This window comes from Triturus cristatus, chromosome 2_1, assembly GCF_964204655.1.
Source record: "Triturus cristatus chromosome 2_1, aTriCri1.1, whole genome shotgun sequence".
NCBI lineage: Eukaryota > Metazoa > Chordata > Amphibia > Caudata > Salamandridae > Triturus > Triturus cristatus.
In genome coordinates, this window is record NC_140581.1 from 694,176,672 (window position 1) to 694,201,994 (window position 25,323).

The 25,323-nt window shown below is 44.5% G+C and overlaps 1 protein-coding gene across 8 annotated transcripts in view; it reads right to left on the bottom strand.

Annotated features, from left to right (window-relative positions):
• The window catches only part of YTHDC2 (YTH N6-methyladenosine RNA binding protein C2), a 1,174,422-nt gene that overhangs the window by 655,259 nt on the left and 493,840 nt on the right, over positions 1 to 25,323 (bottom strand). For all 8 annotated transcript variants that reach the window (XM_085632632.1, XM_085632630.1, XM_085632634.1 and 5 more), the window contains exon 11: positions 7,795 to 7,930. In XM_085632632.1, coding sequence (XP_085488758.1) covers positions 7,795 to 7,930 — 136 coding nt within the window. The remainder of the gene's footprint in view (positions 1 to 7,794; positions 7,931 to 25,323) is intronic.

The following is a 25,323-nucleotide window of genomic DNA, read 5'->3' on the forward strand; positions in this document are numbered from 1 at the left end:
AATTGGGGATAGGCCAATATTACCATGTGTTAAGGGGAGAGCACATGCAATTTAGCACTAGTCAGCAGTGGTAAAGTGCACAGTGTTCTAAGGCCAACAAAAATGAATTCAGCAAAAAGTAGGAGGAGGAAAGCAACACATTTGGAGGTGACCCTGCAAAAAAGACCAGGTCCAACAATAACAAGCTGTTTACACAAAGTTTGAGAGTACACTGCAGATTCGAGATCAACAGAAGCTGTACATAGGAACATTTCTAAAAGGTTTAGTGACCTCATATGCAGGTCTGGTGGGTGCACTCACCACTATACAAAATAAGGGTCTTTTAAAGTTTGCCACTGCTAAGGAGCCAATTTTGGAGATAAATTCACTCCGACACCACTAATGACATTTTAGTGTCTACTGTAAACCTCTCCTTACAGTTAAAATCCTTTCGGTCTGTTTTTTTTATTTTGCTTGATTGGAATGTTTTGAAAAATATATGTAAGTCAGCCTTCAGACTCACTCAAGGCGAAAGGTTGCTCAGGAAAGACCCATGGGACACTATGAGACAGCAATTTTTTTCCCACCCTACAGACCACTGGGATAGCTGTTTCATGCCTCACATACCACAAAAAACAGTCTTGGGCTGCGATCTTTCTTTCGTCCATATTGCAGTCCTACAGAGAGAGTGTAAAGTGGTCATATCATACCAAATTAATGTGTGCTAGGCTGTGAGGTTGTGGACTCTGAGGGTTACAGAGTGTCTTGAATGAAAGCTTCAATTTGATGGCATTCCAGTAATTTAAATATTGGCACTGTGAAACCAGCAACATTTCGTGTGAGAGATGTAGTAAGGGAAGAAGAACCTGCAGTACACTAAAGTCATGGAATTCAACTCTTGCAACTGCAATTATCTGAGGTATAAAAGGTAAGATAAAGTAAAACAAAAAATATGCTGCGTAGGTCATGTTCATCATAATTAATACTTTGATCCATTAAAAAAAACATTTATTTCTGAAAAATGTTTTTTTTTCTTTTTTTTTTCTTGATGTCCTCATACTGCCAGCACTCTTATTCGGATTCGTCCTGTCTCCCCTTACCAACCTGTACCGACCCTTGAAGGAGGCACAGGGAGAACAGAACTTTCCGGCAAAGATATTACTGTTTCCATTTCCAACTCCTGTTCACTTTGGGGGCACCGGGATGTTACTGAGGAGGCCAGGACCAACAGTAAGCTTGGCTTAATCATAAGACGCTCTTGCCTTCTCCCTCCAATCAGTCAGTGCAGACCAAATCCTAAATTTGGTTCTTTGGTCACACGCCATGTCAGATTCACTGGTACAAATGATATTCTTCAAGCATTCTGCAAAAGTGGGCGGAAGCTCTGACTTCCATTTCCTACATATCTCTAGTCTTGCTAGTATAATCAGATAAAACGTAAACTTTGTGCTAAGTGCATTCAAGTGGTAGTCATTCGTAAGACCAAAGAATATCAAGTTAGTACTTACTTCTATTGGTGTCCCCAGCACTTCTTCCAAGAAGTTACATACCCCCAGCCAGTAGTTTGATTTCCGGACATTCCATAAACATATGCTTGCCATCTGCTGCGCAATACTTGCATCTTGGACAGTACTACACATTACCTGTAACTTTCAGTAGCTTTCGTGGAGACCAGGATACTCTATAGGCGGTGTATAGATGATTTAAGTGATGCTGGTTTTACCACCTCCTGTAACATGACAAACGAGTCACACCAGAATTTATTGATGTCTTCTCTACTGAGTTCTTTTCCCCAAAGATCCAAACTTTCACTCTCCAGATTGCCCTCCGAATCAACTAAGGCCCAATACCAGAAGGAAATTTCTTTTTTCCACTTGCCTGTTCTGGTTACTCTATCCCATTTCAGATTTTCCTCCTCCAGAGGCCAGCTCTGTGATGCCCACCAAGAGGATAGCTGATAATATTTAAACTTCGTCAGAGTTCCTCTTGTGAGACTATTAAGCACTTCCCAGCTGACTAAATTAAACTCATTTTTTAAATCTCCCCATTTATTCAAACCTCCTATTCTTAACGGCTGACTAAGTTGATCTTTCAGACACTCCGGAGTACCTAGGGAGTGCCAAATTTGAGCTTGTACTGCGTAATATGGTATCTTCATTTTCTTCCTGACATATACCCATGTCTCTAAGGCAGCTCTTAGAATCTTTAGCCTTACTTTTTTGTATAACTTCGGATCTTCATATTTGTAGAGATAATGAGTCTGACCTTGCACCACATCTTTTAACATGGCTTCAAACAATAGTCCTAATGATGAGGTCTCAGTCTTACTAGCTAACAATCGAACGTTTTTAAAGTGGAAGGCATAACAGTAAGTTAGTAGGTCTGATAGTGCCAACCCGCCCACCGTGAGCCCTTTTCTAAGTTTTTTCCAAGCTATCCTTCAACCTTTCGTCGCCCAAATAAAGCTTCCTATTTTACCGTGCACCTTCGCTAGGTCTGCCTTTCTAAAAGAAAGTGGAATAGAGTTGTATAGGAAACTGAATTTTGGAAAAATAATCATTTTCACAAGGTTAACTCTTCCATAGATATTTAGGGGGAGGTTTGCCCATCGTGAAAGTAAACCTATTACCTCTTTGCTCACTCTCTTCCAATTAACAATAGGGATATCCTCCAATTTCTGAGTGAGCTGTATCCCTAAATATCTCATTTGATTTTGTACCCCCTGACTTCTCACCTCCTGATTCAGTTTTTTCCCTGTTGATTTTATGCCCCGAAACCTCGCCAAATCTCTCCGCCTTCTCCATCAGCCTCTGAATTGCTTCTTGAGCATTTGTCATATACAGAAGCAAATCATATGCATATAATGCAATTTTGATTTCTAGCCCGCCAATCCTAAAGGGCAAAATTGAGGTGTAGTGCCCCTTGTAATATCAAACCAATTTGTCAGTTCCCCATTTACCAGCACTTTTGCTTTTGGGCTAAGGTATATGTTTTTCACCGTCCTTACTAGATTCTTTGGAAAGCCAAAACTTTTAAGGGTCTCCCACAGGTATAAACAGTTTACCTGATCAAATGCTTTGGCAGCATCTATTGCCACTACAGTTAATGGGAGTTTCTTGCTTCAGCCGAATCTATGGCCCCCATTACCTGGAAGGTTAGTTCATTTAACTGCCTCCCCGGTATGAAGCCTCTTTGATCAGGATCAACTACCCCCTTTATTACCTTCGCGACCCGCGTAGCTACTACTCCTGAGAAAATCTTATAATCTGAGTTTAGTAAGGATATAGGTCTATAAGACTCAATCCTCGGGGGGTCTTTGTTCGGTTTTAAAATCAACGTGACTGTAGCTTCTGCCCATGAGCTAGGTGGATTTTCCCCATCTACATATATTTTATTAAAAAAGGTTTTTAAAATTGGCACCACTTAATCCAAGATACTCAGGTACACCTCTACTGGCAGCCCATCTGGGCCTGCGGCTTTTCCTCTTGCCATTTTTTTACATTGTGCCAGTATTTCTTCCTCAGTAATGCTTTGTGCCAAGAATACCTTTTGTTCCTCTATCAGTTCGGGAAGTGTAATCTGTTTTAACCACTTCCGGATATTTCCTTGTCCTGGCTCTCTATCTTCTCTATACAATTAGCCCATGAAGCTTCTAGCTTCCTCACGGATTTCTTGGCCTGCTTGTATAGTTTCTCCTGATCCTCTTTTTATTAAGTTCTTAATCGTATTCCTTGCCATATCTGACTTGGCCTTCCATGCCAACAAGCAACTACACTTCTCCCCATAATCAAAATGTTAGAGCTTGCTTGCCTTCCACCTTTCTAAAAGCTTCTTATCCATCTTTGGCTGGAACTCATCCTGCAAGCTCTCCAGCTCTTTCGCTAACGTTCTGATTGTACTTAAGCCCTCCATTGATGCAGTCTGCAATTCTCTTTCTTTTTCTTAATTTCATTTATTTTCCTGGTCTCCTCATGCTTCAAAGCTTTCCTTCTTCCCGCAGTTATAGCCTTCATTATCCCTCTTAAATATGCCTTGAAATCCTCCCACACTGTCTGATCCTTCGGTGTTCCCGAGTTATATTTGAAATTCTCGTCCGTCTTTTAAACTAGATCACTAATCACTTCTTCGTTTAACAACATCGTCCTATCTACTGTCCACCTTCTCTGTACCTCTTTTTGCTGCAATACCAAATTCATGACAACTGCTGAATGGTCTGATAGTATGGCGGGAATATGTTTTATCATCTCAACCTCTGTTAACAATTCTTGATCTGCAAGAAAATAGTCAATTCGAGAGTGCTGCCTGTATTTCTTACTGTAAAACATAAAATCTCTAGTTACCCCATTCATACTTCACCAGATATCAACCAAATTAAACTCTCTCATCATATTTTTTAAGCTGGAAAATGTTTTAGCGGGACTATTATATTTTACTTTCACGGTACAGTCTATTTCCTTATTTAAAACCAGGTTGAAATCACTGCCCATTTTGATAGGAGCTGCTGTATCTAGCATACTAGCTTCAAGTTTAAAGAGTGCAGCCGGGTTATCCTCATTTGGTTCATAATATACCGCACAGATCTGAGGCCTATCCTGCATCGTTATGGTGGCCACCAGCCATCTCCCTGACTGGCCTACCTCATACTTAACTATACCTGAATTGCATCTTATGAGTAATGCTACTCCCCTTGTACTTCCTCTTTGCTCGGAACAGAGGACCTCTTGGACCCATCTTACTTTGCTAAAACTCTGCTTACACTCTTGTGCTTCTAAGTGGGTTTCTTGTAAAAAGATGATGTGTACTTCAGTACCCCATAAAAACTCTATAACGCGAGACAGCTTACTCTTCCCCCTCAGCTCATTCACGTTCCAAGTTAATAGTTAAAATTTATTGAATTTATACATTTTTAACACAGTTCTCTCTATAACCTCCTAGCTTCAACCACCATGAATCTAAAGCATGCATGAGGACTCATTTTTTCCTTTTTTCCCCCCTTGCTCCCCACACCGTGTTTTTTTACCCCAAAGGTCAAGCTTATGTCTACACCTGTGCCAGAAATATGTCACGTTCGTCTGGACTACTGATGTTGTACATCTTATTTTGCACACATTATTTTAAGCATTGCTGGGAATTTAATTTGTACCTGAGCACCTCGCCTTCTCAATTCCCCCATTCTGGTTCTGAGTTCCCACTGGCTCTGGGCCATTCTTTTGCCGAGATCTGATCTGATTTGGTAGCTAAAAGATTCATGTGTTAATGATGTTTCTTTCAAAGCTATCCCCAATACTAGCTCCTTAACTGCATACGTAAGAAAATGAATTAATATTTCCCTAGGAGCCTCTCTTGCGGGATTCAGCTTAAAAGGGTGTCTGTGGACTCTCTGAATCTCTTTCTCCAACTCTATGTCTGGTCTGTCCTTCAGGATATCTTATTTAAGCATTTTACAAATAAAAGTCTTAATGTCCCCGCCTTCTGCACCCTCCAGGGCTTTAAGAACTCTTAGGTTGTTCCGCCTCGCCTGCATCTGTAGCCTCTCCATGTCCTCTTGCAAGATTTTAATTTGCAACTTTAGTTCTTCTAGGTCCTTGCTATTTCCCAACACTCTCTCAGACAGGATCCTGAGCTCGCTCTCCAAAGCCCCAGTTCGCAAGGCGATGTCGTCCAGCTTATCTTCAAGGACTTCGCATTTATCATGTATGCCTTTCTGATTAATCTCAGAGATCTCTAATTTTGAAAATGTGTCTTCTCTTAGACTCTGGAACATCATTTCAAGCTGGCTTTTACCTCCCTCTACTCCTTGTATTAAATCTATATTTTCCTCCTCCAAGGTACTGCCACTACCTTGTGGTGTTCTACCCCCGTGACTAATGTAATTGAAGTAACAGTGGGGGAAATATCTGTAGTTTGAAGGGAATTTGAGTGTCCAAATGCTTCCTGAATCCCAGATTTTTCATAATTTTGCACTTCCCTGCTTCCTTCATCCGCTAGCAATGCATAACGATTTTCCAGCTGGACAGGGGCAGAATTTATCTGAGTAGGGTTTATCTGGATGCTCCCCCCTCCCCCCCCCCTTTCGGGGCTGCAACCTACTCCATTATTTTAAAGTAAGAAATTAGGGAAGGGGCAGTTTTTAGCGATGTTCGCGATGCCTCATCTCCACTCCGCTTTTGTCTGCCCCCAGGTTTTATCACTTTTATCGCTTTCTTCTTAGGTGTGATCGGTACCACCTCTCTAGTCACCTTTCCCTCCCCCGTAGTAGTTTTACCCCCTCCGTTTTTAACCTCGAGATGGGACCTCAATTGGTATCTGTTCCTTATCTGAAAAGCGGGGGTTCCTTTATTATATAGGTATAGTTTGAACATCCTTTGCTCTTTCTACAGTTACAACACCTTCTCTTTCTTTCTCCTTCACCCTCTCCCTCACCTTATCAGGCTTCGAAGTCATGCATGACAAATCACTTTCCATCGACCAAGCCTCAATCTCTATGGCTTTTAGTTCTCCCCAGCTCCTGCGTCTTACCCCCTCTGTCTGAAAGTCCGGGCTGACCTCCTCACCGCTGCATCTTCCTTGTCTTTTCACAGCTCTCTCCTCCAATCTCCCCGGCCAGCGCACTGTTCGGACGCTACCACTCCCGGCTCAGAAGCCGATCAACGCTGCAACTGACCTCGTCTTCCTCCAGAGGTCTGCCAGGTGTCTCCAGGTCCTGTGCTCCTCCACCACGTCCTGGCCCATGAATCTGATAGAGAGGATTTCTGTCTTAACGGTATGTTGGTTTAAATCTTTGAACCTTCGTTTTTTTCTTTTCCGCTAATTTCACATTACTAGCGGGCTCATTCTGCCTTTAAATACGGCGTCATTTCGGTTAATGTCTCACGCCGCACCGGGAGCTCCCGCGACCGGCGTCAGCCTGCCGCCATGTTTCCTCTATCCACTCCCCGTTTTCCCTCCGAGCCTGGAGGTTCCTCTATTTCTGAAAAATTTTAACAAATAGAGGAAAGATCCCTACATCATAATTCAATGTCAGTTAACTGAGAAGGTAAAATACAAATCAAACTACAACCGATAATAAAACAAAAGCATGTAAAACAAATTCTTCACATATTTACATTCACAAAGTTCTACAGGGCACCACATCAATGTTCACAGACATTTCTTAACAAGGTTATTGTGATTCCATCAGTAATCATATTTATTGTGAGTTAATCGCTCATACTGAGAGATCTGCACGTTTAATTTGGGTGACACTCAAAATTCTGCACTCCATGAAACTACTAAATTATGTGCGTTTCGGTGCCATTCCAGACAAAAATTCTTAAACAACACTATAGCAGGGAAATTCTAATACACGTCAATTTAATGTGATTGCACAGCAAAATAACTACAAAAAAACTAAGCATGTTGTATATTTTTCGAGAACAGAAATCAACAAAATGTTAACTTACTGCATTTTGTTCAACAAAAATAAATGTTTAACCTCACAAGAAGTTTTCTAATTTTTTCAAAAGATTCTTTAAAAGTGTATATTTGGTCCAATTGCTGCAGTTTTATTTTTGCCTTTTTTCTCTGCAATTCCTTTTCTCGTACAATGTGTACGAGATACATTTCACAAATTTGGTAAAATGTGCATGGTTCGAAAAAGTTTGTGCAGTGTGCCCAAATTCGTGCAATCCTACTTATGCTTTTGTGCTAGAACCGTATGTCTTAAATTTTTATTGCAGGTAGAATTCACTTAAATATTTAAAGTGCATGATAACTACTATATTATGTAATGCAATTTTTCAAGTAAAAATACTATGTGTTCAAAGCCAAACCTACCACTGACGTTTTCAGTTAGAATGAGATGAAACAGTTGGGCAAAGGCTTCAACATCTTTATTCAGCCAAATATCAGAAAGACAAGCATCCATTTCCTTAATTAACCAAGGTTCAAGGCAATTTATATCCTTTTCAGTCTAAAAAAAAAAAGTAACATTATGAAAATAAAGAACAACCCATAATATTGTTAAAACTGCTTGAGAGCCCAGATACCATGCCCATTTAAAAATGAACTGCATTTTGAACACATTTCAATGTTTCAGTTCTTCTAGGGAAGACTAAACAAACATTCGTAAAGTTTGATAGGTTTGTCCTATCATGTTTTTCTTACTTATGTAGAAAGCTTTTGATTGGTGATAAGCTCGACATTATCTGGATATAGCTAAGCCTCTCAGCCAAGAATACAGATGGTTCATGCATGGGTTTACCATGTGACTTAGTCTAATCAACTGGATGCCGACCATAATGCACACCTGCTCAGTGTGACAGGGTATAAGAATTCCCATTAATTTTCTATGGCTTTACATCACTAATTATGGGGCAGTTTCACATGTTGGTAGTAGGAATCACTAAAGAACAAGTTACTTACCTTCAGTAATGCCTTATCTGGTAGAATCTATTGTTATGAGCCACAAAGTACCCCAATATAAGCGTAGGTAGCTGCACAACCTTTTACCTACATTTGGCCTACCTTGCTCTACACAATGGTTCTGGCGCTGACCTTTTACCAAGTTATATGCTGAATAAATGTTGTGTGGTTTTCCTTGAAAACTAGCCTAATTTATTATGCATGAGGATTCTAAGTATCATATCTTAATCCCCTACCTAGGACATGCACAGCAGGATTACCATATTCTGTATAAAAACTCTGTACAAAAGTCACCTCTATAGTCCTCCTTTAACAACAGACCCACGTACCATTACACATCTAGGTAGAACCCCTGAGGGTACCTTTGAGGTATAAAAGAACCACATCTTTGCTGGGCAACCAGAGAAGCTTTCACACTGACACTAAATGCTGAGGTTCCGGCCTGCAGAAACTCCAGCATGCAAAGGTCTGACATCCGTTGCGGGGTGTCCAACTCTAGACCAAGACGGGGTCCTTCATTCTCTCCCATCAATGTGGTTGGCTCTTTCCTAGGGGATTCTTGGCTTTACACCGACATACATGCTAGGTACAGTTAGGGTTTGCATCTTAGGAGTAAGCTTGATTACTGCCATGTATCGATATGCCTGCATATATTTACTGTTTTAGCACCATGGCAGAATTCTACCTTTTATTTACTCTGTCGGTGCTTGTAATCTTATATATCTGTTTCTGTCTAATGACTTTTGCAGAAAACATGTTTTATACTAGAATGATGCTGGTTCAATAAATACTTATTGAAAACGTCACCATGCTTTATTCTGTGTAACTCTGGGACTAAGTGAGCACGATTGACTGAGCGCAAAGTACTACACTGTTTCCACGATCCCTGAAGGTTCAGAGGTTGTCAAGTTCGATAGTAGCCAGAAACAATTTGCTCCTTTGTAAAATTAGGGGGTTTATGGTGGCACTGTGAGTTAGCTGGTCTAAAAGCTAACATATCCTTTGGGGGTGTCTGGAATAGGTCTGAACACCAATCCCTTAGTTTATGTTGTCTAAACGGGCAGATCCTATGTATCATTAGGAACTACACACTATCTAGCTGCAGATTTCATACTTTAGAATATCCCCAGGTGTCAGACTGGATCTGGAAGATTTTCAAGCAATACCCTTATGGTGGGTGGTGTCATTCAGCTCTGATTCGCTCATGCTGGAAGTGATGTGTGCGGTTCTATTGTGGAAATAAAAAATAATTGCTGTTAGCATGATCTGAAGCCATCTTGATTGTGGCATCCATTTTGTTAGCCATGTGATTCTTCCGTCTTCACTGTTGCTTGCCTTTCTATTCTGCTTGAATCATCAGCTTTAGTGAACTCCTTCTATTCTAAGCTCAAGAAATGTATGAGCTCAGAGAGGCCTGTAGCTGCTAGAATGCACCTGTTTGAAAATGTAACTGTCCATCATGTCTTACTGATGTAAGCATGTCTGTTTCCCCTCCCACTTCGCCGACTAAGTGATATCCATCTGTCCATGTTTGCCGATAACTATTTCTGTGAAGAACTGTACCTTCTATTTGAGTCTCCATGCTTACTCTGCAACAAACTCAGTATAAAAGGCCCATGGTCTGTGTATTCAAGCCACTACCTCCTGGAACACTTGAGCGTGTTGTATGGACGTGGTCTCACTCATGAGTGAATAAACTTGTTCTTTGAATTCCAGCTTCAGTGCCAATCTCTTCTTTGTTGGTTTAAGGATCTGTGGACAGATAAGGGTTAACTCCTGCACCGGTGGGCCCCTAAAAAGACTCATTTCCACAGTTTGGCACCCAACTCGTGGGGCTCATTGGAGACGCGGCCGACCGAAGGAGTGGTCTTGACGGAGGAATGGAATATTGCTGATGAGGTACCCTGCATGAGGAGACCCTTGTCTTTGCAGACCGAAGTAACTTTTCCGGTTTTCCTGATCTGACCCTCCGGGTGGTGGCCGGTCCAGACTGAGATTTCTTTTGGCGCACGTTTTTGCAGTGACCATTAGGTCAACCAAGAGATTGGCAGTTGGGGGCTGGAGACTTTTGTTTGGTAAGGTCACTGAAGCGGCACTCTTGATTTTGGATTTGCTTGGCCAAGATTCTGGTTTTGTTTGTTTGTTTATTGAAATAAATAAAGGCAGGTAATGTGGGGCTTTTTCTCCTTATGATATTTGTTTGAATGGGTATACTTGGAAGGACATGCCTGCATTTAGTAAAATTCATAAGTGGTGATACGGAGCGCACTTGAGTGTTCCGCCAGGCCAATTGGTAATTCAGTCTCTTCTTGCAAAGGCTTGGGGGTTTTACCCTATCTTGTTTTGGGTGGGTCTGCAGACCCCTGTAATAGGCATGCCTTCTGGAATAAGTATGATTTGGTAAAGACACAGAGTGTTTGCGAACACTCTGCCAGTCCAACTGGTAATTCGGCAAAAGGTCTGGGGCTACAGCCTGTCTTCTTGAACATGGAACAGTCTCTGGGCTGTTTTACTTGACTTGGTGCAGTCTCTGGACTGCTTTTGAGAGTTCTTTTGTTTGTAAATATGATTTACAATTGGTTTGGTTTGAGTACAGTCTGTGGGCTGCCTTTTGTTTTTGTCCTGATGTAGATTTGTGGTTTGTGTGTTTGAGTGTCTATGAGGTTTGTGGACTGACACCGGTGGTGATGCTTGCGAAGTACTTGTTTGAGTGAGTAGCAACTGTGCATTCTGTGTAAGGATGGCTTGCCTCAGCAAGCTGTGTTGTGTGTTATGAGTGCGTGGCCCCTTCTTGAAAATGTCTGGAATGAGCTCAATTTGGTTTGTTGTCGTCACTGTGTTCTGCAGATGCCATTGGAACAATTACACTTTAAATTTTAAAGAATGAATAAATAATAATACATAAATAAAAATATGGTTTGATCAGAAATACCAGTGACAATGTACATTCGTTTTTACATAGGAAAAGTGCAGCTTTTGAAAAATGTAAAGAAGAATGCGCGTTTAAATTAAACAGTGCTGTGTATTTCTGTGCTTAGAAAGACACGTATTTTAAAAGTGCACGTAGGAATGTGCTCTCTTTCTCTATGAAAAAGAAGGAGGGAGAGACCAGAGCGGACGAAGGAGGGTTTATTTCTGGCAGGCTTGCTCTGGCACTTCGACCTTGGTAGACATTCCGAAGGAGGGAGCCAGAGTGTAGAGAGAGATGGGAGGCTCTGCTTATTATTTTTGGCAAAAGACCAGGCAGGTTCTATGAAGCCATAAGAGAGAAGGAAGGGCAGCAGCGTATGTGGGCCATGTGCAGCTCCTGACACAGAGAGCAGTTTTGCCATGCATGCAAAATAATGATTGCTGTACCAGGGCCAGATGAGGAGGCAGTAAAATAAAGTTTGCATTAATGCACCATCATGTTAAACAGCACAATAAGCTAAAGGAATTAGTAGTTGGTCATTGGATTAATGTTTTCTGGTTAGCTCAATGTGCTTGTACAGCAAAATTTACAAAGTGGTACAGTCCAATCGTATTGGACATGGCCTCCTTGGTGTGGTTTCCCCTAGTTATTTACCTCCTACAAGTCTGTTTGTGCCCAGCTGCCAAAGGGGGTAAGTATTGTCGATAGGAGGTCACCTGCTTAGGAAAGTACGCAGGGGGAGTGAGGGGGGGGGAAGAGAGAGAGAGAGAGAGAGAGAGAGAGAGAGAGAGAGAGAGAGAGAGAGAGAGAGAGAGAGAGAGAGAGAGAGAGAGAGAGAGAGAGAGAGAGACAGAGACAGAGACAGAGACAGAGACACACACAAAGCACCTCACCAGTGCACGTCTAATTGGCTATTAAGTAATACTGTTTGAACAAATTGTTAGAAGTAACAAAATGAATAAATAAATACGCCATGTTACTACCCCTCCTTTCTGTAAATTGATGAAATTGGAATTGGATAAGGATAAAAGGATGGGTAGAATAGACTGATGTTCCCTTATTTTACCTTTAAGGGGAACTATATGTTGGTGGTTTTTGTTCCAAATTCCCAGGTGGCAACACCATTATTGTTGATGTTATTGCAGCACTACTAAGTCGCAGAGGCATCACGAGTCCCTCATCAGTTAGTCTATGTAATCGTGCTGACAGCCCTTGCTAGAGCTGGTGAATAGGTTTCTCCCCCGAATATGATATTACATGGCCCGGATAGTGAAAAGTATGATGCATATGGTTCACAATGCTAGGAAAGATGCCCATATACCTTTAGCACACATTTTTAAGAACAAAATGTTCTTTGCTTGTTTTCTTGTCTGCCACAAAGTTCTGCTGGAAAATTCATGTACCTATTAGGTTATGTTTAATTTATCAGTTATTCATGTAATATGGATCTCTGTTACATTCACAGTTTTAGAGTTTCCCGCTACACCTATAATAGGAGAGCATGGTCATAAGCGCAAAACATGGCTGTTCTTATGCAAGGAAAATAATTTTAGAGATGTCTGCAGTTTTGCACAATAGTGAAGGTTCACAAAGTAGAAGCTGTATTGTGATTTCTGTGATTTATAAGTACATGTTTGTTAAAAGAATAGTTGTTTTGAAATTCCTTTTTTTTAAAGGTTTTTTTAGAAGAATAATATAGGGGCCTTTCTGAAATTGAATATCCTCTTTTTATTGATTATTTGTATGCTGTGTCTAAAGATTTCCGTTCTGGTCACTAACGGATATCTGCTGCCCTACAACCATTGCAAGAGGGGCCAGGATATCCGATCCAACCAGGGGACTGAGTGCAAGTCTAATTTGGAGCCGAGGTGAAGGGACCCAGCCCAGGTGCTGACAGCCACTATAACAGCGGTTAAGGTGGAAGGCCGGAAGAAACGCGTACCCCTACCACTGTCGGATAATTCTTGGGTGAAATTCGGGGTCACAAATCAGGATGGAGAGCTGATTTCTTGCTTTGTTCCTTTTTTTTTAGGCCTAGCTAAGAGAGGCACAAGAGCAAGGATGTTTTGCCTGAGGTGACCCCCTCTGAAACAAGGGTTGCTTCAGATACTCCAGTTTCTGTGCATCAGACCTCTGAGTCCCAGTCCCCAAGTGAATGCAAGTCTGCACCTTTGTTTGCTGATAAGGAGGTGCCTGGGCACACTAGGTACACTCTGCGGCCCGACGAAAGATCAGTGCGCCAGCAGGGCAACACAGGAGTTAGGGAAGGACTAGAGTTTAGTGTACAGGTGCTGTCTTTGGTGCCTCTTAGATTAGATTGAAAAATGGCCTGATGCCCTGCCCTTAGCATTGCTCTCCATTAGATTGATACCCTATACTCGATCTGGCCTTACACCTTATGAGGTTGTTTTTGGCAGACCCATGAATAATTGGGGGGTCCCAAAGCCAGGCCCTATACATGATGTTCCCCATGTGTTGATGAGTGACTACTTGTCACAGTTGACCGACAGCTTGCTTTCTATTCATCAACAGGTCTGAAGCTCTTCCTGACAGGTCGCAAGGTGATGGTCATGATCTGCGGCCCGGTGACCAGGTGATGGTGAAGGTGTTCCTGAGGTCGAGCAGCCTGGAACCTCGGTGGCGGGGACCTGAGCAAGTTCTTCTGGCAACCAGAACTGCAGAGTGACCAATCGGAAGAGCTTGGTCCATTCTACCCACTGCAAGAGGGTGCCATCCGTCTTGGCGGAACCTGCCGCGCTGAAAGATCACCACGATATCCTGGACACAAAGAGAGGTCGAGCTGCGTCACCTGAAGGATCTGATCAAGTCTTCCCGGACCACACGATTCCTGGTACATCTCTATATCAGCTGCGACCCGGAAGAAACACTTTGTTGCTGAAAAAGACTGTTTGAGCCACTGTCCTTGGTTAGTGAAAATCTGAGTAGCAAAGGGGGGGGGGGGCGGGGGGGGAGGAGACTCTTTCAGTGATACTTGTCTCAACCTCAGTGAAGAAACGGCTGCCCAGGACCTTAGGGAACCATCTGTTTTTCAACATCGAGATGAATATGCCTACGGAGAAGAAATCAACTGCTGCAAGAGTCTATGATCGAAAGACATTGTTCATTATTGGACTCACTTCAATTATTGTTCTTGTTAGAAATGGGGGTCTGAAGTTGGCAATGGCTGGTGCCAATGTCCAAATAGGGACCCTTCTTCCTAAGTCAGGCCAAGTGGGCTACCCCCTTTGACAACCCCTGCTCAACCCTGTGCTAACGTAGCACGAGCAGTTAGGTCTATCTCATCGGCAGTGTGTGAAGCATTTATGACCATGCACAGTAAGGCAGTAACGACACCACTAAAGGACACAACTCAAGTAGGTATAGAAAAATAATATCTAAAGTTTAACTCAAGACTCTCAAAGCGTTTCAACAAGCTACAATGCGCGTAAACCAGTAGGGACTCAAAAAGGCATTAACGTATTTACCAGAACGTGACACTGACTGAGTTCAAGGCCGGGGCCTACACGACCAGTTACGCATAAGATACCTGCCGTTGAAAGGGGACACAGCACGCAGCTTCTTGAAGAAGCAGAAACGGTGACAGGCGGACTCCCAGCAACCACAAGTCTTGGCTGCAGGGGCCCGCAGCGTGCACCCACAATGATTTGGGCACTCGGGGACAGGTGGGCTTTCAGCGGCAGCAGCATGCACCTGTGGCGGCCCAGGCTGGTGGTGAGGATGACTCTCATCTTGCAGCTCCGTGGTGGGCTTACAGCAGCAGCAGCTCTCTCTTAGCTGCGGCAGCCCACAAGACGATAGTGACAATCCTCGACAATGGTGAACAAGATGCGGGCACACATCGGCGGAGCTCTCCCTTAGCTGCGACGGCCCACAGGACAAATCACAACGAGGCAAAGTTGGCAAAGGTGGGGGCACTCAGCGGCAGCTGCTCTCTCTTAGCTGCAGCGGTCCACAGGACAGACCAGAATGATGCAAAGTTGGCGAAGGTGGGGGCACTCAGCGGCAGCAGCTCTCTCTTAGCTGCGGGGGCCCACAGGATGAAGGATGGTCTCGACCAGGCTGGCACAACGGTGGGCACTCAGCGGCTACAGCTCTCTCTTAGCTGCAGCGGCCCACACAGGTTCAGCGAAGGTTCGAATTCAGGCGGGCTCTTAGCGGCGGCAGCTCTCTCTTAGCTGCAGCGGCCCACACAGATTCAGAGAAGGTTCCCAGCCCACGTTCCTCACAGTAGAACTAGAGGCTCTGGATTGCTCGACGGAGGCCTCACCTTCAAGCAGAATTCCTCGCACAGGAATTCCGACGGCTGACGGGGTGAAGTCTAATGTCCCTGAGACTTCGGCAGGAGGCGCTCTCGATTCAGGCCTCGGGTAGTTTCTTCCGCAAGCTTGGTGAAAGTTTCAAAACTCCTTTCCTCTGTTCACTCGGACAGAGTTTCGTCTTGACATCCAGAAGGAACACACTTGGACAAGGTTCCAGCGCAGCATTTTATACCTAAAAAGTCTTTGTTCTTTAAAGCCACAAATCACTAAATCTAGTCAGAACCAGTTCGGTGGGGTTTGGGAGCATTTGGTTTACGAGGGGACATCCTGCCCTTTCAGAATGCGGGGGTCTGCTATCAGACGCCCAGTGGGGGGGCGGAGCCATCATTCACCTTGCTAGGCACGGCCTTGCTCAGATCAAAGAGCCAGGCACGGCCTTGCTCAGATCCAGATCAAAGAGTCACCCCTCCCCATGCTCTGAATACCGATCTCTCTCTCCAGCCAGGTCTGACCCAGCTGGCCCTGCTGCTCCAAAACTAGCAAAGCCTATATGAAAGCTCAGGCAAGAAAATACCGCGTTTCCAGAAGAGGCATTTTCGAACATGGGATATATAAATGGTGCTTACTAAAAGGTGTATCTCAATGTCCTGAGCATAAACATATCAAACTCGGAGTTCCTATCAGGTTCTGGGGGTCAGATAGGATTATAGAAGGTAATCCTCAACCGGCCCATTCTGGCCTATAAGAACGGATAGCTTCACAATAGTAACTGTGAAATGGAGGGTAACCCGCTATTAGAACATGCTACACAGACCTAGGCATTATGGTTATCCTAATTCATACAGTCATCTTTACATGGGGAGCATTCGCGCTGTGGCACTGATTAGCAGTGGCACAGCGACCAGAGCATCTAAATCCAGCCAACATAAAAGATAGGAAGCGAAAAGAGGAAGGGAGACCCACGCCAATGATGCCAGGTCTAACAGATCTGATCGCTATAATAACATGGGTTGTAGAGGGAGTAGCTCCTGCTCGAAATCTATTGACTGCTACTACTCCTGTCCCCATTGAACACCACTACTTCACTCTTCCTTATCATGAGAAGAAGCACCGAATGTCCTATCTCAACGATACGTTCATTCAAATATTGCATCACACCCACAATGCTACGATCACTACCAACTGTTGGGTGTGTTGAATGATGCCAGCCCACCAGAACAAGGAAGGAACGCCTTTTATTCCTCTGCCGTTTTCCCATAATGGCTCCTGCAGAGCCTGGTTCGCACTGTTGTGGGCTTCTCAAATTGCTAATATTACTGACACTGGTGTAGGAGAACTTAATGCTCAGCTAAATAAAGTCTGCTATCCTGAGGAAGGAGACCCACAAGCCAAAGGAACTGTATGGGAAATGGAGGAGTATCGCCGAGGAAAACCTCCACACACTATGTTTTCCCTAACACTCGAACTGCCAAGGGTAATGGACCTCCTGTTATAGCTGTTACTAGAGCTCGAGCAGACCTTTGTGTGAACAGTATTGGTAGTATTCCTGTGGGGAAAAGTGATTGTACTCTGGTGTTAAATATTACTGGAGTGAACAATAGCAGTTTTTTGTCATCACACAACACCTATTTTATTTGTAAAAATAAGGGATATTACCTTCTACCTATTGGTTGGTCGGGTACATGCCGTGTGTCCTTTTTGCTACCACCTGTGTTCTTAGCACCTGCATCCTACCATAAAGACTATAAACTGTTTAATGACATTTCCAAGAATCGATTTAAGAGGACAAAAAATCATGATGAGGTGGATCAAACTGATACTGCATTGCAGCAGTATATTGACTTTAATTTGGGACTGTCCTTCTTTGTTGGTGCAGCCTTAAACAGCAGAAAGATAAGGTGCTTGACACGTGTAGTAGAGGCTGTAACCAATCAGCTAGTCATGGCACTTGGAAATAGCACAGAAGAACTACAAATTGCAAGAATTGTGATGCTCCAAAACAGGATGGTTTTGGATGTCGTCTTGGCTGATCGTGGTGGAGCACACCGCATCATCGGGAGCAGTTGTTGTGTCTACATCCCTGACCATCCCCCTTCAGTTTTTGAAGCAATTTCTAAGCTGCATAAAATAGCCACTGAAATCCATCAGGATTAAGGGACATGGACTTGGACTGGATGGCTATGGGGTGTATGTACTTTATGGGGATGGAAGCTGCTGTCAGCTCTACGTATATTTCTTGCAATTCTATTTACCTGTTGCTTATGTATACAACGTGGCCCGATGCTCTGTTCCATCTGTTTTTCTACCTGTACCTGATGTATACCAGCTAAACAAAATGCCAAGAATGTAAATGCCCGACTAGTAACAGACCAAGAAATTAGTGAGTTAATGATGATTGACGTCCATGATATCTTCCATGCTCCTTCTTAAATCATAGAGATGTCTTCAGCTAATGCTAAAAGGGCCGTCTGTGGAAATAAAAATAATTGCGGTTAGCATGAGCTGAAGCCATCTTGGTTGTGGCATCCATTTTGTTAGCCATGTGATTCTTCCGTCTTCACTGTTGCTTGCCTTTCTATTCTGCTTGAATCATCAGCTTTAGTGAACTCCTTCTATTCTAAGCTCAAGCAATGTATGAGCTCAGAGAGGCCTGTAGCTGCTAGAATGCACCTGTTTGAAAATGTAACTGTCCATCATGTCTTACTGATGTATGCAGTTCTGTTTCCCCTACCACTTCGCTGACTAAGTGATATCCATCTGCCCATGTTTGTCGATAACTATTTCTGTGAAGAACAGTCCCTTCTATTTGAGTCTCCATGCTTACTCTGCAACAAACTCAGTATAAAAGGCCCATGGTCTGTGTATTCAAGCCACTACCTCCTGGAACACTTGAGGGTGTTGTATGGACGTGGTCTCACTCATGAGTGAATAAACTTGTTCTTTGAATTCCAACTTCAGTGCCAATCTCTTCTTTGTTGGTTTAAAAACCTGTGGACAGATAAGGGTGAACCCCTACACCGGTGGGCCCCTAAAAATGCTCCTTTCCACACCATTATGGAGCCACCTCAGCGCGCTGACGGGAGTTAGTTTTTGACTTTCCATGGGAGTGGCGTGGAGCCATGATGAAAACTGACCACTTATGTGAAATGAGTGTCCCTTACACCTTATCCATATCTCAAAGCAGGGAGGATCGGTAAGGATTCTGCAGCTAGACAGAGTCTCTACTAGAAAAAGCTTTGCCGAAGGTAAGTCACTTATTCATCTGATAGAGAGTTCTAGCCGCAGATTCCTTTCCTTAGAATAGATACTCAAGCAATACCTCCCCAAAGGCAGGTCAGCGAGCCTGAATAAATCAGATTAGATCAGCAAGTTGCCGCCTGACAGATGTACTGGAGACAAACTCCACACGCTAATGCTGTGGTTGCAGCTTTGGCTATGGTGGAGTGAGCCTGAAAGCCCTCAGGGGTCTTTTTTTGGCCAGTGAATCGCTGATCTTAATGCACATGATGATCCATCGCATGATGGTCCGCTTCTGCACAGCCTTTGCTTGTTTGGCTCTGACAAACAGTTGTTCATCAACCCAGAACTCTTTTGTGCAATCAAGGTAGAACGACCACGCCCTTTTTGGGTCCTGACAATGGAGTCTCTCTTTCTCTTTGGAGGGAAGAGGCGAGCAAAGAAGATATGCAGGGTAACGCTCTGGCCTACACAGAAGGGAGTGATAACCTTCAGAAGGAACGAGGCACAGGTCCAGAGGACCAGTTTGTCCGGGTAAAAAGAGGTATAGTGAGGGCACACAGAGAGGGTCTAGAACTCACTGACCCTCCTGGCTGATTTAATGGCCACTTAAATTGTGATATACTGGTCATCAGCTGAAGTGGGCAATTGTACAATTGTTTGAATGGCGCACACATCTTTAACTACGTGTTTTGATTTTCTGGAATATAGTATATTGTGGTTTATTTTCTTGATTGTGGCTTCTTTTCTCTTTGCTTTAGCACAACCTGGTAAATTATAAAATACATATTTAAAAAACTTTTTTTGTAAAATAATGAATCCTTTTTTAGATTAGTTCTTCAAATATAATTCCTACTGAGTATTATTACAAATACTTCTGTAAAAAAGCATCTGCAGATAGATCCTGAAACTTCAAGACATAGCCATGAAATAATGTATGTAGCCCTGCAACAATGACTCCAGTATAAGGCTCTCTTTAAATGTGAAGAAAGGCATCTTAATTGAAATGTTCCTAGTTGCCTCTCCAATTAGTCTCTGAATGCCCATGTGCTATATAGAGTTTTTATTTTAGGAAAAATCAAAAGAGGTGCACTTTACTTTATAGTTAATCCTCATCTTAGCATTAACATGTTTTCATTCGAGCTCTGTTGTCCAATTCCTCGCTGAAAGTGGCTTCTCACTGGAATTGAGCTGAATTGACTTACCTAGGAATCCAATCACTTAGAACAAGAAATATATTTGATTTGGTACTAAAGACACATTTCATAAATGATGCCCGTAAAAAATATGATCAAACGTGACAGTCCTTCATTGTATATTTTGCGATGCATTTATTAGAATGGAGGTGTCCAAAAGCAACCCAGGCTAGAAAATTGTACAAGGGCTTAGTTTTTGATAGATTGATGCCAAGGTCAAGTTATGCTGTGCCCTATGCTAGAGAAGGGAATGGATTGGGACAAGTGGTAGATAGAGAGCAGTATCAGCTTCCGTATTGTCTAATAATCTACTTGTAGGAGTTTTTATTTTGATGATCTTGTACAACTTAATGAAAAATAGTTATGGAAAAAGCATTGGCAAAGACAGTGGGTATAGGCTTGACAAGCTTTAATTGCAAGCAAATGCCATAAAAAGAAAAAACCGAGAAAAAAAAATGACATGTTGGCTACAGGAAACAGCCTTTTCAATGCAGCTGTTACCACGCAATACCATTACCACGCATCTTTAACAACGCATATGCCTTTACCACGCATGTCTTTACCACACATATGCCTCTGCAAGCATGCCTTTACAACGAAAATGAAAGTATTTTGCAGTTAAGTATAAAGCCTATATATCACCATAAATTTCAGAATCACGTACTGTCAGGACACACGGAAATGCTCAGATACTCAGTTTATTTTGCTTCATGTGACGCGTTTCGGCTGTCCCACAGTCTTGATGACACGCGTTCCAGACTTGCTTATAACTTTGGAGCCGTTCGATGAATCTTCTCAAAATGTTGCCACAAAAGTGACCATTTCATTCTAGTTGTGCATGTCAAGTTTTGGGTTGATCCGTCAAGCAGGGGGCCAAGCAAAAAGGGGGGGGACAAAAAAGTGTGTTTTTAAATGTTAATTCCAATAGAGATTTTAGACAAGACTACAAATCAAACTGCAGGATGGAATTACACCAAATTTGGTAGAGAGGTTGCCCTTGGTCTAGAAAGAGTCATTTTGTGATCTGGTGTAAATCTCTTGGCAATTAGCATGGTGAAGTATTTAAATAGGCAAAGAGAGATAGTTTGGGTTCTATTTCCTTGAAAGTCTTGGAAGCATTTAAAAGCTGTCCCATAAATACCTATTTCATGCAATTGATGCAACAGCCTCGTATGGGACACAGTATCAACAGCTGCAGAGAAGTCCAACAGCACTAACACGGATGGCGAGCCTGCGTCAAGACAAAGTCTTATTGAATAGGCGAACGCTATCAAAGCAGTCTTGATGCTATGGAAGGACCTGAACCCTTATTGGGAAGGGTCTAGGATTGCCAAGATAGGCTGAAAGTTGTTTTACTTATTAGACTTTCTATTTGCTTTCCTAGAAGAGGCAGCAATGACATAGGCTGATAATTGGAAAGATTTTTAAGATCTATGTTGGCTTTCTTTTGTATGGGCGAGACCAGTGCTGACTTCCATGCTAAGGGAATTTTCCCAGTTTCCACTGATAAGTCAAACAGTAACTGGATCTGCAGATGCAAGCTGATTACAGAGTTGGGCCGGAATCTTTGGTGGACATGGAACCAAAGTGTAACGCCCTGAACGTCTCAGGATCGTTTAACAGACACGATAATGAGAACGCAACCACTTGTGAAGGTTTAGTTAATTTAATGAAGGCAAAAATAATACAAGGAATAAACAAAGGTTATAGTCACTGGAATCCTCCAGGCTAAGTACGTTACCAGCCCACAGCACGGATGGTCCTAACCGTCCTCTGCATATACGCCGATCCCGGCGTATGCCAACAGAGGGCAGAAATGAAATGGCCGACAATGCCAATCGGTAGGCTGTGAGGGGCACGAAGAGTGTTGGGGAGAATCGAGGAGTCAGGGAAACACCCAGCCGGGGTCTCTACCTGAAGGGAGCAGCCGCTCAACCTCTTCCGCAGACTGCACCGGGACGCGGAGTCACCTCCTGGTGATGCGTCACCGATACCCCAATCAAAAAGCAAGAAGACTGAACCGAGAGCAGCCGCTCGATCGATCCTGTGGACTTCCGAGTCTGTAACGCGGCAAACACCTCCTGGTGTGCGTTACAGCTGGCAGTCCCTGTATCTCTGGTCGGGCTGGGAGTTACGACTCCAACCAGCAAAAGCGCCACTGCGCTTTGACTCAGCCGAGTCAAAAAGCGAAGCTCAATGGTTGACCGGTAGAGCTTCCGGGTCCTTCACAGGTGACGATGGGGCAAGACACGGCCCAGGGAGTAACGACTCGACCTACCTCCGTTCTTGCTTTACTGGAGCACCACTCCGGAACACTGCTCTTCACGAAGCAGGTACGTCGGTGTAAACACAATATCCGACAGCGTTGTACCTCCCGGTTCCTCCCTTTATAGGGCGTGTTTTCCTTGAGTTATGTAACAGCTCTCCTGTTTACATAAGGGCGTGTTTTCCTTGAGTTATGTAACAGCTCTCCTGTTTACATAACCTCTCAACCGCTAAGCATCCTGGGAGATGTAGTCCGTTTTCGCTGGTTACCGTTTTCCTCCCCTCGCATGACAGGAATTCTTGACAGTACATTCTCCCTCTCAGTGTCTCCCCACGGGTCCAGCGCTGGCAGGAAAACGCCGATGGAACAAGGAGACCAAGCGCGGAGCATGAACCCCTTCAGCCGGTTCCCATGACTGCTCCTCCGGGCCATAGCCTTTCCACGCAACCAGGTACCACAGCTTCCCCCTGCGCCATTTGGACGCCCGTATGCCCGACACTTCATACTCTACCTCCGACTCCACGCATACCGGCCTAGGTGTCCCAGACGGCTTGGAGGGTGCTGGTTTGAGCAATGATACATGAAAGACAGGGTGTATCCGCAATGACTGGGGCAAGCACACCTTCACGTTCACGGGACCCATGCACTTGGTAATTCTATAGGGGCCCATGTACTTGGGATGGAACACACTGTTCTTTCGAAACCTCATGTTTCTTGTGGATATCCAGACGTAGTCTCCAGTGCGGTACAGTGGCCCGGGCCTTCTCTTCCTGTCTGCCGCAGCCTTGTATCTTCTCTTGGCCTCTATTAGGACAGCCCTTGAGCGCATCAACGTGTCTTTTATGTGTGCCACCCTGTCCGCTGTGGCGGGAATCCTGTCCTCTCTGAATGGATGTAGAAATGGCAAGAACCTGGGATGTTGGCCATAGTTGCTATAGAACGGAGATGACTGTGTGGAGCTGTGAGTGGCGTTGTTATAGGCTATCTCTGCAACCCATAGCAAGTCGACCCATTCTTCCCTGCCCTGGTCCACAAAACATCGCAGATACTGTTTGAGCGTTTGGTTCAGGCGCTCGGTTTGGCCGTCCGTTTGAGGGTGGTAGCTGGTGGACAGGGCGGTCTTAACATGCAGCGCAGTGCACCAAGTCTTCCAGAATTGCGCAGTAAACTGCGACCCCCGGTCCGACACGATCACCCCAGGTAATCCATGCAGTCGTACCACATTCTTTAGGAGTAGTGACGCCAATTCCCCGGCCGTAGGGACTCTCTTGCAGGGAATGAAGTGCCCCATTTTCGGCAAGTAATCCACCACCACCAGTATTGCCGTCATCCCCTGGTCTACCGGTAGGGCCCACCACGAAGTCCAGTGATATGCTATCCCATGGTCTATCCGGGGTCAGAAGTGGATGTAAGAGCCCTTGGGTTCGGCCATGGTCGGCCTTCATGGTAGCACACGTAGGACACTCCTGTCCCCACCTCCTGACATCCACTCTCATGGTTGGCCACCAGAAATGCCGTCCCATGCTAGCCACCGTTTTTTCAAAGCCCAAATGACCTGCGCATGGAGAGTCATGGCACCAGACGAATGCTTGTTTCCTTAGCCTAGGCGTGGGTATCAATAGGCACCTGCCCTTCAGGGGTATCCCGTCCTTCAGCTGCCATTCTCTGTGACTGAGGAGCCACCTCCGCCATGCGAATGACCTGATCCCTCTCTTTATTCCCCTCAGGAAAGTATCCGGTTGGATAACCCCCAATACCATCCTCGGGGAAATGATGGAATGCTCGGTCGCAGGCAATGGTTCCTTAACTGCAGATTGACGGGACAGGGCGTCCGCCTTCCGGTTTTCCGTCCCCGGCCGATATGTGATGCGGAAGTTGAACCCCGCAAAGAAGATCATCCACCGCAGCTGTCTGGGAGAAAGGTGTCTTGTGGCCGTCATGAACTGTAGGTTCCGATGGTCCGTGTACACCGATACCACATGTCTTGCCCCCATCAACCAATGCCTCCATTCGGTGAAGGCGTCCTTGATTGCGAGAAGCTCCTTCTCCGCAATATGGTAGTTGCGTTCGGCGTCGTTGAGTTTGCGGGACATGTACGCAACGGGATGAAGCACCCCTGTGTCGTGGTTGCGTTGGGACAAGATAGCCCCCAGCGCCACATCCGATGCGTCCGCTTCCACCACGTAGGGGAGATCCGGATCGGGGTGAGCCAACACCGGCGCCTTACCAAAGGCGCTTTTCAGGGCCTCAAAGGCTTTGTTCGCTTCAGGGGACCAGACAAACTCCTTGGACTTCCTCAGTAGCTGTGTGATTGGGGCCACCAATCCTGAAAATCCATCTATAAACCGCCTGTAAAAGTTGGCGAAGCCAATGAAACTTTGGACGTCCTTCACGCTTTGGGGCACCGGCCATTCTTTCACCGCCTTGATCTTTCGTTCTGCCATCTCCTGTCCCTCTGGACTCAGCATCACTCCGAGGAATTCCACGGATGTGACGTGGAAGTCACACTTGCTGAGTTTACAAAACAGCATGTTTTCCCTCAGCTTTTGGAGCACAGCTTTGACGTGGTGTACGTGCTCCTCCACACTGGACGAATAGATGAGGATGTCGTCGATATATACGACCACGTAGATATCCAACTCCTCTCTGAATACCTCATTCAAAAAGTACTGAAAGGCTGCCGGGGCGTTGCACAGACCGAACGGCATGACGAGGTACTCAAAAAGGCCGAACCTGGTCTTAAAGGCGGTCTTCCACTCGTCTCCGTCCCTCATGCGCACCAGATGGTATGCCCCTTTCAAATCCAACTTGGTGTAGATACGAGCTTTCTTGACCTGTTCCAGAAGTACACTGATGAGAGGCAAGGGGTACCGATTCTTTACGGTTATCGCATTCAATGCCCTAAAGTCCACACAGGCTCTCAGCTCCCCATTAGCCTTCGGGATGAAGAAGAGTGGCGAGGCGGCCGGAGACTTGGACGGGCGGATGAATCCTAGCTTGAGGAGTTTATCCAGGTACCCCCGGAGATGCACGTTTTCAGGCTCCGTCAGG